General features: G+C 36.3%; 1 protein-coding gene across 16 annotated transcripts in view; it reads left to right on the forward strand.

Annotated features, from left to right (window-relative positions):
• DST (dystonin) overlaps window positions 1-16,044 on the forward strand; it is a 288,896-nt gene that overhangs the window by 247,093 nt on the left and 25,759 nt on the right. For all 16 annotated transcript variants that reach the window (XM_059842688.1, XM_059842695.1, XM_059842696.1 and 13 more), the window contains 10 exons: window positions 130-231; window positions 2,248-2,349; window positions 3,243-3,416; window positions 4,199-4,354; window positions 6,547-6,744; window positions 7,227-7,355; window positions 9,422-9,592; window positions 10,935-11,090; window positions 11,310-11,516; window positions 13,194-13,313. In XM_059842688.1, coding sequence (XP_059698671.1) covers window positions 130-231; window positions 2,248-2,349; window positions 3,243-3,416; window positions 4,199-4,354; window positions 6,547-6,744; window positions 7,227-7,355; window positions 9,422-9,592; window positions 10,935-11,090; window positions 11,310-11,516; window positions 13,194-13,313 — 1,515 coding nt within the window. The remainder of the gene's footprint in view (window positions 1-129; window positions 232-2,247; window positions 2,350-3,242; window positions 3,417-4,198; window positions 4,355-6,546; window positions 6,745-7,226; window positions 7,356-9,421; window positions 9,593-10,934; window positions 11,091-11,309; window positions 11,517-13,193; window positions 13,314-16,044) is intronic.

Raw genomic sequence — 16,044 nt, forward strand, 5'->3', positions numbered from 1 at the left:
AATATGGAATAAATGTGAACTAGTCATGCTTAGTTTATTTGTATTATTGATCAGTGAAGTGTTAGTAAATGCACATTATATAGGAGTAAAATTCTTTTGTTTATTGGAGTAAATTGTGCTTACTTGCAGCTGAATTCTGCCTGGGATGCATTAAACAAAACATGGAAAGAACGTGTGGATAAACTTGGGGAAGCTATGCAAGCAGCTGTTCAATACCAAGATGGACTACAGGTAAGAAGATGTGATATAGCTAATCCCTAAATCAATGGGATTTAATGTGGTTGTAGTAAAAATGTCATGTGATTAGGTACGTGACAAGTACTGCACTCTGGTTGTAGTGACTATTTTCTTGAGTAGGCAGGGTTTTTTCTCAGGATTGTTTGGGGTTGGTTTGTTGGGGTTTTTTTGCAATAAAGAATATGTTGGGTTGTTTTCTTCATGTCCATATATTGCACTGTGTTTAGATTCAAAATAATGTCCCCTTGTTTGTTGATGAGAGCAGAGGTTTTTTGGCACCACACATTCATAGTAGTTCTGCTCACATTTTCTTGTAATAATCAAGGCAGATTAAAGTTGTGACACATTTGGTCTGAAAGGAGCAAAGTACAGGTCTGTATTTGCTGCTACTTTCTTTGAGTTGAAGACAGTTAAAGCACTTGAATTTTATTCCACCTTATTTATAAGTAAAATGTTTGAGTATTTTAAGCAAAAATATTATTAACATAATGTTGCTAAACTATTATTTTTAGTATAATTTATATTCTTAGTGTATTTATATTCTTAGTATAATTTATCCTATCACAATACTTTAGAAGATTATTCCCTTTTTAAATCTGTAGGCAAATGTTCCAGCATTTTAAAGATATCTTGTACGCTGTGCTTCCCAGAACTGATGAAGTTTTAAAGAAAAAGAGGGGTTGTACTTTAGATGACCTTTAAAGGTCTCTTCCAACACAACCTATCCTTTGAAACTGTGATCTTTTCTCTGTACTTGCTGTTGAGTTTTTTGTAGTTTTTTGTTTGTTTGTTTTGGTTTTGTTTGTTTGTTTTTCTTGGTGGAATTACTGTCTTCCATGGCTCATTAAATCTTTAAAACTGAAATTTCACATCACACTGAGGGCAGTTACTTCTGTGTTTGGTGCAGATCAAGCAGCAGACCACTCCTTAATAATAGTGCAACTTGCCTGTTTTGCAGTGCACCATCACTATGGGTTTTTGTCTGGGTTCTCCTGTGTTCTGGACTCTACTGTGCAGTGATTGATTAGACAGTTAGAATCATCACCATTTGGGTTAAGTGCTTTCTATTTCCTGTAGCTGTACAGGGCACATCCTACAAGCTTGGTACTTTGTGAAAGAGCTGTGTGTAAGTGCTGTCTTACACTCATTTCAATAGACAACATGGAAAGTATCATGGACAGATTGTTAACTGCAGCTGCCTCGCCCGCTTGAGCACATTGGGCATAGTTTTCCTTTCCTCAGGGAGCCATGTAGCAGTGGGCAGCTCCAAAAAATTCTCCTAAGCATTTCTCCTTACTAGAATCTCCACAGATAACAGGCAGGTGGAAGAGGGCCTAGTTGGAGGTGTTTTTAGCCTTGTGCAATTACTCAGATTGATGCAGGTGTTCATAATCCATGTAGAGTATTCTTGAAGTTCTGCATTGTATCAGGAGCCAAAGGAACATCCACAGAGTATCAGAACTGGGGAGACATAATTTATTTTTTATTTTTTTAAAGTCACTCTGCATTGTCCTTTAGAGATTCATTCTAGCTCAGTTATGGTACTTCACTGCTTAGTATGTACTGAATAGGTGCTTCCATGTTCCTTACACAAATAGCTTTCTTCAAAAGTTTGTAATCCTCATTTAAGGTGTGTTATCCTTCCATTTTCACTCCAAGCAACTGTAGAACAGAGTTTGTCTAGTGTAAAATCTGCAATTTTTATGAATCCCCTGAAAGGTAAACAAGAAGTAGATTGCTACTCAGTATGAATAATTCTGGCAGAATCTTGCTGCTGATAGGAGTCCAATATTGCAGAATGTACACTCCTGTAACTGTTACATGGGTATTTGTTCTATTGTATTACAAAGAAACCTAGTTTGTGCTGGAAAAGTTATTTTCTTTGAAAGAGAACAGCAATACCTTCTCTTGAAAAAAGAAAAGTTCTGATATTTTACTCAATACGACTTTCAAAAATAAAAATAACAGCATTTCTCTGCTCACACTTAAATATCATACTGTGATTTTCAGGCATTATTTGACTGGGTAGACATTGCTGGCAGCAAGTTAGCATCTATGTCCCCAGTTGGAACAGATCTGGAGACAGTGAAGCAGCAAACAGAGGAACTTAAGGTATGAACTAGCAATTTATTTCCTTTATATTTCCATTGTCTGTATTTTTCTATGTTGTGTAGTATTTTTTGAGAGTCATATGCAATTTTCATTTTCAATTTTTAGTAAAGAAGAATTTGCATGAAAATTTTAAAATATTTAATATCAAACTTTTCATTTAAAAATGCACCTAATTTAAAAATATATTCCAAATTTTGTCAAGGCTACATTTTATTTTTTTTGATAGCCCAAAAATAGTTGTAGTATCATTCATTCTCTTTCAGGAGCTATGAAGTTATTATGTGCAGGATTTTTGTGCTGTGAACTTTACGTTTTCTTGTTTCTAACATGAACAGTTTCTTTGAGGCTCTGAGAGAAGGCCTCCAAAGCTTTCCTTTTGCTGTTTGAGGCTTTATGTTCACACAGATCATTCCCAAATTATGAGTAAGGTGAAAATCAAAATCCCAGTCTAAATTGGAAATCTGTTTGCATGGATTTGTACTTGTGACCAAATACGCTCCTGATGTTGGGATGCTGTTATGCCATGTTTAAAAAGCAGAGATATGTGAAGATCACAGAAGGTTCTTGGTCTGGTTGTTCACTTGTAGATTTTGTTGGCTGTGGGCAGGTTGTTTTATGTATTCTATGATGTAACTTCAAACTGTGAATGGTGACCTTACATAGTTCAGAACATATGTACACAAGATGCCTTCAGACTGCTGCACCAATGGTGTGTTAAAAAGGGTGTTCTACTGAAGAAAATTTGCTTTCACTTCCTTTCAAGAATAATTCCATTTGAAGTTGATAGCATTATCACCATCACAACCACAAGAGCTAGAACATAGAATCATTCTATGATTGTCTAATCATTACTTGTGTTTCATTTATTTCTATTGTTTTTCTATTTACCATAGCAATTTAAGACAGAAGCTTATCAGCAGCAGATAGAAATGGAAAGACTGAACCATCAGGCAGAACTATTGCTAAAGAAAGCAACACAAGAGAGTGACAAGCACACTGTTCAAGACCCTCTCTCAGAGCTTAGACTATTGTGGGACAGCCTAGAAGACAAAATTATAAGTAGACAGGTAAATAAGCTCGGAGGTGGGGGCTTTATTAATGACTTGGTTTCTTGTGAAAAACTCTTTGTTATGCATAATGCTTATGTTAATTTACACATTCCTTTAGTTTTGAAGCTAAAAAAAACTATATATAATAGGATTTGAATTGTACAACTAGTTGTTTTTAAAACTTTTTTAAACCTCCTTTTTAAATTTTCTGTCAGTAATGCTATGTTGGATGATTATATTTCATTTTGGTTATTTGATGATGCCTTAAGTAGCAGTTGAAAACATGTTTATATGTGCAAAACTAATAGTACCTGCTGAACTGAACAATTGAATAAAATCCTATTAACTTAATATTAAGCTATTTGGTGTTATTTCCTTAAATTATCAAGCTGAGATATGTGAAAGAGTCCTTTGAATTGTATTTTTTCAAAACTGGATGATTTCATGACAAAGAAAAGATTTTAAAGAGATCATGCACCAAATTGCATTGATATTGAAAATATGTTTTAAGTGATAAACAGCTACTAATACATCTGATGAAAGAGCTTTCAATCTTAACTCTGGTCTGGTATGGCTTCTTCTGAGGCCAGGAATTTGAGCCTGGAATGCAAGGCTTTAAAAGGGAATTGCTAGCTCAGCTGTAGTTATAAAGCATTGCCTGTACTGGGTAATTGTTCCTTCCTGGTTTTTATTCTGTCTTATGTGTGGACTCTGCTCTGGATTGTGGTGACTAATGGTAATGTAAGACAATTCAATTGCATTGTGAAACGATTTTCTTGTTAACTTTATTTTTACTGTAGCATAAGCTGGAAGGTGCCTTGTTGGCCTTGGGGCAGTTCCAGCATGCCCTGGATGAGTTACTGGCGTGGCTGACACATACAGAAGACTTGCTGAATGAACAGAAACCCGTGGGTGGAGACCCCAAGGCTATTGAAATTGAACTTGCCAAACATCATGTATGTAATTATAAACAATATTAACCAAAATGTTATTTTGATATTTATCTTAGGGATGAGTCTTCTAGTAAAACTTCACATTTGATAAATAATTCTCTATATATACTTTCAAGATGCTTAGAAGGCTTAGAATTAGTAATATCTTTCCTCTTACTCCTCCACATTCCTTCCTTTCTTGCATATGCTATGCAAGTGGCATAGGTTTTAGCCAAAATTAAACAGCTTACCCTAGACTCCACCTCTAATCACCTTTCTTTGACCTAGGGAATTCAAAATCTGAACCTCCCTGAAGCAATAAACTCCATGATTAGTGCTGTTTAAGCCAGGTCTCACAAACTGCATGACTCTTGCATACCTTTGGTTCTTTCTTCCCTCTCAATAGTGATTTGTTCTGAATTCTGCAAAATTGTGTGTCAGTTGGGTTCAGCTAAGATGGAAAATGCTTCTGAAAAAATCTGTGCAAACTCCTATCTTTGTCCCTGTGTTACTTGCAACATAGGGTTAAGATTTGTTTGTTTGTTTGTTCTAGTATTTTTACTGATCAGTGTTATTTTGAAGCCCATGGAAGAATGATTCTGCTATGCCTTTATTTTTAGAACATCTCCCAGGAGTAAGAGATTTTCCCTGCCTCAGTGTGTAGCTCTGTGCTCTTCATAACAATGTGTTCTTTCTAGGCTTGAAAATTTCAATCTAACCTTATAATTCCTCTCCCTTTAAATCTACCATTTAATTTTTGGCCTGCATGTGATGTAAAAAGTGCTCAGAGTCCATTTTGAATTTTGAGAGAATTGATTGAAATTGACAGTACACAGATAAAGTATTTTCATTGTTTGTTTTAACACAGCTATTCAGCTTCTGAAAGCTTTTGGGTGGTCAGTTGGAACTTGAACAGAATACAGTATCTACATAGCCTATGTGACTATTGTTATAAACAGACCCTTTTAGAACAAAGTAAATAAAATTACAAAACCAGGTTCTGCTCCACAAGCCTTTTATGTTCTTATCAAATGGAAGTGTTTTACTAGTGAAGAAGCATTGAGACATCATTTGTGTCTGTGCTGAAGGAGTTCAGCAAACACATGAATGAATCTACTTCCTTTCCATAATACAGAGTTTATAGGTTAGAAAGTTCACACAGTAGTGCATCCTGTGGTAGCCTGTAAAAACATCCACCTCTTGAATAACTTGGGAAAGAATAGACCTTGTTCTTAGTGAGTCTCAGCAGGAAGGAAGGGATAAGATGCATCTGCTTCTTTGAATACCTTTTTTCACCCTGTTAGGAAAATAAAATAATCTGATTCTTAGCTTAGAAGAATTAAAGTAAATGTGGTGTGTATTTTGTATTCAAGGTCTACTTGTGACTTGCTATTTTGTATTGTGCTCCATGTAGTTTATTTTTAACTTTTTTTTTTTATTTAGCTTTATATTTTTTCCATATGCTAGTGCTTTGATGGAGTTGAGTTTCAGTCAGACCTATGGAAGATAGCAATCATAAACTTGAATTTCTTAGATAGGGTTTACCATTCTCTTCCCAACCATTTTGTGTATTTCTTTTTCTGTTCTTTATTAAAGCTTTATTTGCCCTGCCCTCCATCCTTCTGAAACCAGCATTTTTTTCCCCAAATGTACCTTTTGCCTTTTATGGTTTTTACTGTGGTTGGTGACAAGAGATTTTCCAGCAGATGGAGGAGGTCTTTTGGTGTTAGTAGTTCAACCATCCCCCAGCTTTTAGCACAGGTCAAGTGTCCTGGTAGCCTGACATAATGTGAAAGGAGTTGTAGCCGTGAAATGAGCAAGAAGACATTGTGGCAGCTGGGTTGTTGTATAGCACAGCAGGCACACAGTATTCAAAGAAAAATCCTATTAAAGGAAAGTATATAATAAATTTAAAAAGTGAAAAAATAATTATTCCCTAGCAGTACTAGAAACCTTTGATAATTTCAGAAATACATGCTTTCAAAAGGAATATATTATTTTTTTCCAAGATACAAATATAAACTTCAGTATTTTGTCAGGATGGTTACTGTTAGAATTGTTAGTGCATTTGATTGAAGAAGCCTAAGAGCTTTAATTTCTGATACCTGTGCTGATGTTTAACTGTTGTCTTGTCCTTGGACTGCATCGGGCTCAATCACTGTGAGTGCCTTCATTCAGTAACTTACCAATATGACCATGCTGTGTTACAATTGTAGGTGCTACAAAATGATGTTTTTGCTCATCAGTCTACGGTGGAAGCTGTTAAAAAAGCAGGAAATGACCTGATTGAATCAAGTGCTGTTGAAGAAGCAAGTAATTTACGGAGCAAGTTGGAACTCCTGAATCAGCGCTGGCAAAACTTGTTGGAAAAAACAGAGCAAAGGAAACAGCAGCTGGATAGTGCCTTGATCCAGGTGAACAGGAAATGATCAAATATAGAGATAACTCAGAAAAAGTGTCTTTTACATGAAATACACAGATACATGTATTAGAAGTTGGCCTAAATCAAAACCATTATGCAGACGCTCCTGAATCTGGATCCAGCTGTATCTTCCACAGCTGGACACTGTCCCTTACAGTGCTGATACGAGAATTCAGCTTTTGGTCTACATGTTTGTAAAGGGTGAAATTTCTGTATAGGTGTATTATTCAGGGAAAACATTGGTCTCACAGTAGTTATTTTGACTGCTTTTGTGATTTCTGTGGTGTTTGTCCTTTAGATTGAATTGAGCTAGTTTGTTAGTTTGCTTTTTCCTTTTTTTCTTTCTTCTTCTTTAATTTCCTTTGATTGTTACAAATATCTGATTAAGCCAGTTGCCAATCTGCTTATGCATCTGAGCTGGTATTGTAATGGAGAGCATTTAGGTTATCTCTAAAAGGATGTGGTATGATTTAGGCTCAAGGTTTCCATGGTGAAGTTGAGGATCTGCAGCAATGGCTGACAGACACTGAACGTCAGCTGTTGGCATCAAAACCTGTTGGAGGCTTACCAGAAACAGCGAGAGAGCAGCTTAATGCACATATGGTAAGTATCAGTATTAGAATGCTTTGCAAATTGCATTTCAGGACTAACTATCTTGTAAGAGCATTTTTTGTAAATACAGACTGTGTTCTACATATCACAAGGTCTGTACAGTGTCTTAAAGAAATTTAATAGCCTTCAAAACAACACTGTTATTTACGGTGTAGTTTAGTAGCCTGTTGGGACATGCCCAAAGCTGAAGCATTATTAGTGTTGAGACAAAATAAACAACTTTTGCATCTTTACAAAAGGTGATTTTTTCAGTGATTTCTATTCTTTTCTCTTCCAACTCCATAACTAAGTTTATGATTTTTCTAAAGTTTGAAGATGAACCTAAAAATGGCCCACACTCACTAAACCTTGACTTAAGAGACTTGATCCTTTATTCCTTATTTAACCAAAGCTGACAGGAAAGTCATCATTAGCATAGAAGTAAGAAGGACTATGGACTCACAGAGCTGACCAGGATGCTTGAATTATTCCTTTAAATTCAATGTTATAGTCAGAGCAAGTCTGACTCTCCCCAGTAATATGCACTCGAGATGTACAATCCCTCCCTAGCTGTACATGTACATTTGAACAGACTGTTATTATCCTGGTGGCCATCTGCAGGCACTGACTTGCTATCAACCCTTAAAGCACAGAACTTGATTTCTTTTTGGTTAAACCTTAGTGCACATGTGCAGATATGTGTTAATTCTCTCTCTCTCTTTTTATTTACTTTTTTTTTTCTGAAATGTCGAGGCCTTTGTCATGTTGTCTACTACATTCCAAATTCAAACTAATTGCTTAGAACCAACTGTGTTAATTTCTGATGTGAAACTGAAGCAGAAAGTTTTACACTACATTTTGATTTGTTCCTCTTTGGAAGTAATGTTATGAGCCATGTTCTTTAGTATAAGGACTGTTTCCACAGATATGAATAAAAGATATGAAAAAATGAACCTCAACCATAATTGGTTCACAAATGGAGTTGAGATTGGGCTGCATTTCCAGCTAAAGCAGCTCCAGGAAAACAAAAGATATGAAGAGACATTACAGAATACCAGAGGAAAAGGGCTTAAAAAGACATGTTTTTAGCTATCCCAGTGCTGCTCAGACCATCCCTCTCCTTTTCTTAAAACAATCATTGTTTTCAGTTTCTTCCTGAAGTAATAGGAGGAAGCAGACATGGGGACACCACTTTCCATAGTCCTCAGTAAGAAAACAAAGAAACTTTCTGTTGTGTCAAAATCTCAAGCTCGTGAATGAGCCTGCTTCTTGCTTTGCTCTCTCACGTGGTCAGGTACAGCCCTGTGTACAGTATCTCTTAACCCCCAAAAATGTTTGGTTTGAGCTCTTGTCCTGAGAATCAGAGGAAAATGTACTTTTCTTCTTATTTGCAAGCCACATCTCCTTGTGAAGATGTTCCTCATTTGTGAGTCTGCAGCAGCTTTGTTGGTACATTTTGATTTGTCTGTTATCAATACTGAACATATCTTTTTGAGTCAGACAGATGCATGGGAGCTCCCAGACTTTTGCCAGCTTACCTTTAACATTATTAAAAAAGCATCATTAGTACAATAGTTTACAGGTAAAACACATAGTTACCATTATTATTACAGCTTTCTTTTCATGTCTGAAATGTTTTCAGTGCTCATGCCTGGCACGTGAAGGAAGATACTGACAGTGTACTATAAACCACCCCTCCCAAGTGTCCCACCCACTTTTGAAGGGTGTTGGATAGGTGTGGACTTCCAGCACACTGTGTAATGCTTACACTTTTTGTGTTTTGGCTACTGATGGACTTCAGGCCAACCAAGTTGTAGCAACTCTTCTTCAATAAACCCATAGTACTTACTTTGCCAATCTTTGAATCTCAGAGAAGACATTGACAGACAATACAAGTTTCCATTTCCTGAGGAACTGTGTCCCTCATTTTTTCATTTGGCTTTTTATGAATTACATGTGTTTCCTTTATTAGTCTTAATCATACCTGCTAAATGTTGGGGGAGGAATAAATATGTCACAGGTTTTTATAAAGAGTATTGAATTTCTACCTTATTATTTCTGATCCTTTCTTTATTTAGGAACTTTGTGCTGCCTTTGAGGCCAAAGAAGAGACATACAAGTGTCTAATGCAGAAAGGCCAGCAGATGCTTGCAAGATGCCCAGAGTCTGCTGAAACAAACGTTGAGCAGGACATAAATAACTTAAAAGAAAAATGGGAATCCGTGCAAACAAAACTCAGTGAAAGAAAAGTAAGTCTTTTTACATAAAAATAGAAGTGTAAAACATGCATTTAAGTGTGTTAATGATCAGTGCTTTTATGGATGCATACTTGTCTGTTTTTTATATTTAAAATCAGTTGTAGAGACTGGTGTAATTCAGTAATATGTTAAGAAAGTACTGGGGAAAATAAGATTCAAGAAGTTAATTATCCATAACTGGGGAGGAGTATGGTGAGAATGGCACAAATCTGTTCCATAGAAATATGTTAACTGATACTGTTAATGCTCATTTGGTAGGACTAGGGGTTTTATGGGTTTTATTGCAGTTATGGGTTTTTATTCAGTAATAGACTGAATGAGAGATTTGATGATCTCTCAAGTTTATCTCCTCCTCAGTACAGAATTGCTGTGTTAATTTTCCTATATTTTAGTCATTTTTTTTCTTAAAATTTCCAAACACTTGGCCTTTTACCATTTACTTCAAGTGACTACCTTCTGTTCCAACAGATGAATAGCACGATTTCACTGATATGCAACATACGTTTTCTTGTTATTTATTTCATGTGGCTTTCATTCCTTCACGAAATACACTTGTTCTAACTCAATTAAACAAAAAGAATGCCCGTGACTGCAAACAGAGAAACTCTCTGTACAGCACTGATAAGTATAAAGCACAAATATTTAACTCGAAACTTAGCTGTATTTCAAAGTTATAATGCTGATGTGTCTTAGGTAATAACAAAATAAAAATGACAAAATAATTAATACCCAATTTGAGCACCTTCTTGCAGGAAGCTGTAAGGCTGGAGTGCTCAGTGAGGTCAGCCATGTAAATGTTTGAAAATCTCTGATTGCTGTCTCACGATCAACAAAATTCTGTATCCCAAATTAGTTTCTTTTGCAGAACCAGAATGACAGTTGGACTTTATTAAAAAGAAGTGCTCTAGGAAAACTTACTCTTCATTAAGTGCAAGAGAATAAATTTGATGACCTACTTGAGGCTCTTCCAAGTGCACTACCACCTTAGATTTCTGAAATTCTACTGGTTTTGCACTGAACTTGATAAATCCAAATGTCCCATTTGGATTAAGTAGTAGGAAATATGTTCTAATGTGGAAAAATATATCTTGATACTAGGGGCTGTATTTTCTATTCTCTGTTGTACGTAATTTTGCTCTAAGTCCTGTATCCATCTCCTTCAATATGCTTGAATATAGGCTGTTATTTTAAAATTCAGAAACTTTGAACTGGAAAAGTGTTTTAAAATGCTACAGTAAAATGGTTTCCTCCAAAGTGCTGAACTAAAATGGTTTCCTTGGCTGAAGCCCCCGCACAGTATCAGCTGCTAATAAAGTATGACCTGTCTTTGCAGACCAAACTGGAAGAAGCCCTCAATTTAGCAATGGAGTTCCACAACTCACTTCAAGATTTCATCAACTGGCTTACTCAGGCTGAGCAGACTCTAACTGCAGCTTCTCGGCCAAGTCTTATCTTGGACACTGTCTTATTTCAAATTGATGAACACAAGGTATGTAAAGAAACAGATGTGTAATGTTTTTCTCCCACTCTGTGGAGATACTGTAACAATGTCCAACTGAATCCTATAATGCTGGCACTCAGAGAAACATTTCATTTGTTTTAAAATTGTGTTTTGTAGTCCTTCTCACTACATCATTCTTTATCAGACTGGGTTTTTTCAGTGTTTACCCAACACAGTATTCAGTAATTTTTACCCTTTTTTTCCAAGGTCTTTGCCACAGAAGTGAACTCTCATCGAGATCAGGTCATAGAGCTGGACAAAACTGGAACCCACTTGAAATATTTCAGCCAGAAACAGGACGTTGTCCTTATTAAGAATCTGCTGATCAGTGTACAGAGTCGATGGGAAAAAGTAGTCCAACGCTTAGTTGAAAGGGGAAGAGCTTTGGATGATGCAAGGAAAAGAGCCAAACAGGTAATGGGACAACAGCTGTTATACAGCTCTTTGAACTTAGTTGTAATAACATCCAGATTCTTGAAGAATATGATGCTTTAAAGCACTTAAAAAGCAAGCCTGGGTTTAGTGTAACAGACAGTGTTGAGTTAGTGGAACGATTCTGTGATTCAATCCCAGAGCACTTCATTTGGGAAGTGAAAGCATCATTTTCAACCCAAGCAGTGACTTCTGTCTGCAGTATAGGATAGTCTGAAAAAAGAAAGTTTCAGTATGGATTCCAGATGTGTATTAGTACCATCTCTCTTCAAAAAGAAGTTTCATAATCAACCCTGTATATTTTGAAGAATGTGATGAACCCTTTTCACTAATCTGTGGGAGTATTCCTTAGCATTTTTTTCTTGGGTCTAGGTTGTGTTCTGATTACACTCAACATTTATCACTCAATCTCTTATGTTAGTTACTAGACCCTTATCTTCTGTGTGATAAGATAACTCCATTTATTTCCTTATAAACCCAGAGGGGTTGGTTTTTGGAGGGAGGGGGCTGTTTTCACAGTTTTCTTTATTTGGGAGGATACGGGTTTTTTTTTCCTTAGATACATGTTTCCCTCTCTGAGGAACATAAATGATAAGATGCAAAAGGTGTGAGAGGAATGTAAGCTGTTTAAATACCAGCAGGAAGTTCTAGTTCCTTTCTCTTCAAGGGAACATGATTGTTCAAGATTTGGTAATGTTCACAGCTAAACCATTATCGAATGTTCACCACTACCACCACTCAGCTCATAGAGCAAGAAGTTCTCTGGGCAATGAATTAGCCCATAAGCCAATCGTGCTTCTTATTCTCCAGCAGTTTCTCTTGTGCATTCACACACACAGCAGTTCTGCAATGAGATGGGTTTCATCTCAATATGCATTTACAAAGCTGAATACAATGTTATTAAGATGACAGCTGTGTGTGTGGAGTGTGGAAGGAGTACTGAAGGCTACTGTTTCAAGACCTAATCAACAGCCCTGAACAACAGTGTCTTAGATGCCTTGAAAGGTTTCTGAACTAGTTTCTTGTGCTTCCATGTGTAGGCAGCCCAGGCAAGAAGAATTTTCAAGAGAGAGAGAAATGACCAGCTTAGAAAAACCAAAACCCAAATGGATGACACTTTGTGAAAGCTGGTTGAATCTTTACTTTTTCCCTGCTTCCTTCCCTGAAGTGTTATTTTCTTTAAAACAGGAAGGAAGATCAGAAATCTGTTCCTTGCTCGTCAAGATAGCATTTGATATAATGAGAGCTTTTAAGAGTGTTACAGAGAACATCTTGGGCAGTCATCCAGACAGAAGTTTTCCCCAGTGATTTGCTGCCATGGTCCCATATAAGCAATAGCTAAGCCCTTTTCTTTCTGTTTTTACTCTCCATTACTAAAACTGTAGAAATCTAAATGACCAACACATCGACAGGTGTTAGCAGTATGTCTCTGACAGATACATATGACACTGCACATCATGTACATTAAAGGTTGTTAACTCAGTGAAGGGAGACCACTACACAGTAGGCACATTGCTAGACCAGTTCTGTTTAAGAGACCAGGGAGAAAAAACACATCAAATTTTGTCTGTTTGCCAGTCTGGGTGGGGGTTTAGTGATTTTAGACTGTTTCATGAACCAGTGAATTTTAAAGGCCATGCAAATCTGACTTTCCTTTAGTTCCATGAAGCCTGGCATAAACTTATGGAATGGCTGGAAGAATCAGAGAAATCTCTGGACTCAGATCTTGAAATTGCAAATGACCCTGACAAAATAAAGATGCAGCTTGCACAGCATAAGGTGAGTTATGACACACAAAATGCCCTGTGAAGTGTAGGTAAGTCTTTCAGCCTCACACTGTTCAGTCATCAAAGAAAGTAGACTTGTGGCCTCACTGCAATGGGGTGTTTATTCACATCAAGTTAATTGATGGTATTTTAACAGGGTGTGAATGAAAAGAACTTTTCACAGTACCTGATATGTGGGGGGATGGTTAAAAATGAAGAGGAAAGAATAATACAGCACCACAGAAACTTTAAAAAGCAGATTAATACCATTGCAGAATAGGGATCTCTGAAGAGGCTTTCTTTAAGTTCTTAAACCAAACATATACTGTCCACTTACTTGGGTTGAGATTTTTCTTTTAATACTTCAGGGCAACTTCAAAAGTGAAAAGTAATCTTAATCAAGTATTTTGATTAGCAGTTGCTTTTTATATTAAGTGGAAATAATAATGAAATCCCTTAGAAAACACTGTGACAGTATTAGAGCAAATACTGCCTCCATATTTCTCTTTATTGGGTTCAAAATTCTGAAACCACCTTTTCAGAAATTCAGCTGTAAATATGTAAAAATCTCTCTCATTCACTTGGCTTTTCAAACTCGTAATGATAATGTAAAACTCTGTAATTCCATCAGACACAGCAAAAGCAAAGACAGAAGTAGTCTTTACTTCATTTTGACTGACTTCTTTAAAATGCCTAGAATAATATATTATTGAAGATCAAGTGGATGAGAGGTAGAATCTTTAGAGATATTAAGATTTCTCTTGGGACAGTTTCATTAAACACTAGAATAATTTACTTTTCTACATTTTGGCATATATTTACTTTTTATGACATTTATATTGTTCTCCATTTACTCCTCTTTTTTATATTTCACAATATCCTGAGGGGTTTGCATATTTAATTTTTTTCTTTTCACTGTAGCTTCTGGTGATTGCCTTTACCTCTGACAAATTTTGTCATGTATAATAATGACTTCATCAGTCTGCTTTATTTTTTTATCATCTCTCAGGTTGCATGATATGTTGGTTATTAGCCAGGAAACCATTCTCCTTTAATATAGTGAGAGCTGGCAGTTGGTCAAGCAAAAATAATTTTACCTGTGTCTGCTGTTAAAAACGTTTAGATAAAACCTGTGTTAACATTCTGTTGTGCCAACTCTGCAATTTCAGTTTGTTTTGGGATTGCTGCTGTTGCCAGAATTTGAAGTCAGTGATCTGAACTGGCGGGGGGGATCTTGCTGTTATGATAGTTTGAGTCTTACTAATCTTGTAATCCTTTCACTCCTTCCTTTTCCTTACATATTCAAATTCCTCACAGTATGGTCAGCCCTGTGACTTTGCTTTGAGCTTTTCAGGACTCTCTACCTGTATTCTGATCCCATCTTCAGAAATGTTAAACCTGAGAAACTTGATATGTGCTTTATACCTATAGCAGTATGTTTTATGAGACCAAGCTTCCTCAAATGGACTGGCAGACTCATCACTTCTGTCACTGATATCTTTTCTTCAGCTTCTTTCATGTAAAAAGCCCTCAGAGCATTACAGCTTGAGTTGCTTGAATCTCATTAAAGAATGGGATGAAATTGGTACAGGGACATGAGGATTGAAACTGGTGATCTGGATAGAAAAGATGAATGTGTGAGAGAGAGGGAGTTTGGTGAACTTTGTGACTTTAAACTTCAAACACCACCCTCTCAAGAAATCAACTCAATTGTTTTTTAATGAGTTGTCAAACCTCCCAACGCTGCAACGTCCTTCCTTGTATTTTGAGTCTTTTCCTTCCACTCCCACATATACTCTGTGTCTGTCTTTGTCTTTTCTGTCCAGCCTTGAAGGTTTCCTTGCTCCATTTAGTTAAGGATTTTGCTATCCCATCTGAATGTGTGCTGTAAGCAATAATTTGGACTCGCTCTTTGCCAGTCATTACTGCCAAAAAAAAAGTCCCTGAAAAAGAAAAGCCAAGATAATATGTTTTCTCTCTCACTCATATCTAGCATGTTGCCAGGGACTTTTGGGGGTTACTCATGGTCTGTTTGTTGGGATTTTTTTCTCATTTTTAGGAGTCAGGAATGGAAAAACCCGCACTAGGTCACCCATTCCTGTGCTAGTGCTGAGTATTCTTACAGAACATTTATATGATTCTGGTTAATTTTATCTCTATGTGCCCATATTCCTTAGAAGGAAGGTATCTAGCTGAACAAAAATCTCAGTAATTAACTTACCTATCATTTCCTGGCAGCTTAAACCAAAATCTACTCTCAGTTATACCTGAAGTCAAATGAAAGTAGATGTGGTTTCATCTCAGGGAATGAACTAACTGCAACCCTTTGCCATCTTTAAATCTCTTTCCTGTATGATCTTTCTGTGGCAGCAATTTAATTGTGTTTCCTTATGCAAACCTAGTAACATTGTTTAGTGTTAAATAGTTAACAAAACGCATCAAAGAAAAGAAGCACAGACATACTCTTTGTAGTGAAGGAACTGTTATAAAAAACTGGTTATTTTGAAAATTGTATTTATTTTTACAGTAGTCCTAGCTTGAAAATTATGTTTTTTCTTAAAGTTTGTTTTCTTGTTTTATATGAGGAAAAGGAAAGAATAGTATGGAAATACTAAATTACAAAACAAATATTGCTTCTTTGGTGGCAAAAAACCCAAAAATATTTGATGCTGTATGTAAGGGTTTTCTAAATCAAAGTTGTGGTTTATTTCTTTTCAACTGATTCCCTGCTAGCACTTCATGTA

This window comes from Haemorhous mexicanus, chromosome 3 (assembly GCF_027477595.1).
Source record: "Haemorhous mexicanus isolate bHaeMex1 chromosome 3, bHaeMex1.pri, whole genome shotgun sequence".
Lineage (NCBI taxonomy): Eukaryota > Metazoa > Chordata > Aves > Passeriformes > Fringillidae > Haemorhous > Haemorhous mexicanus.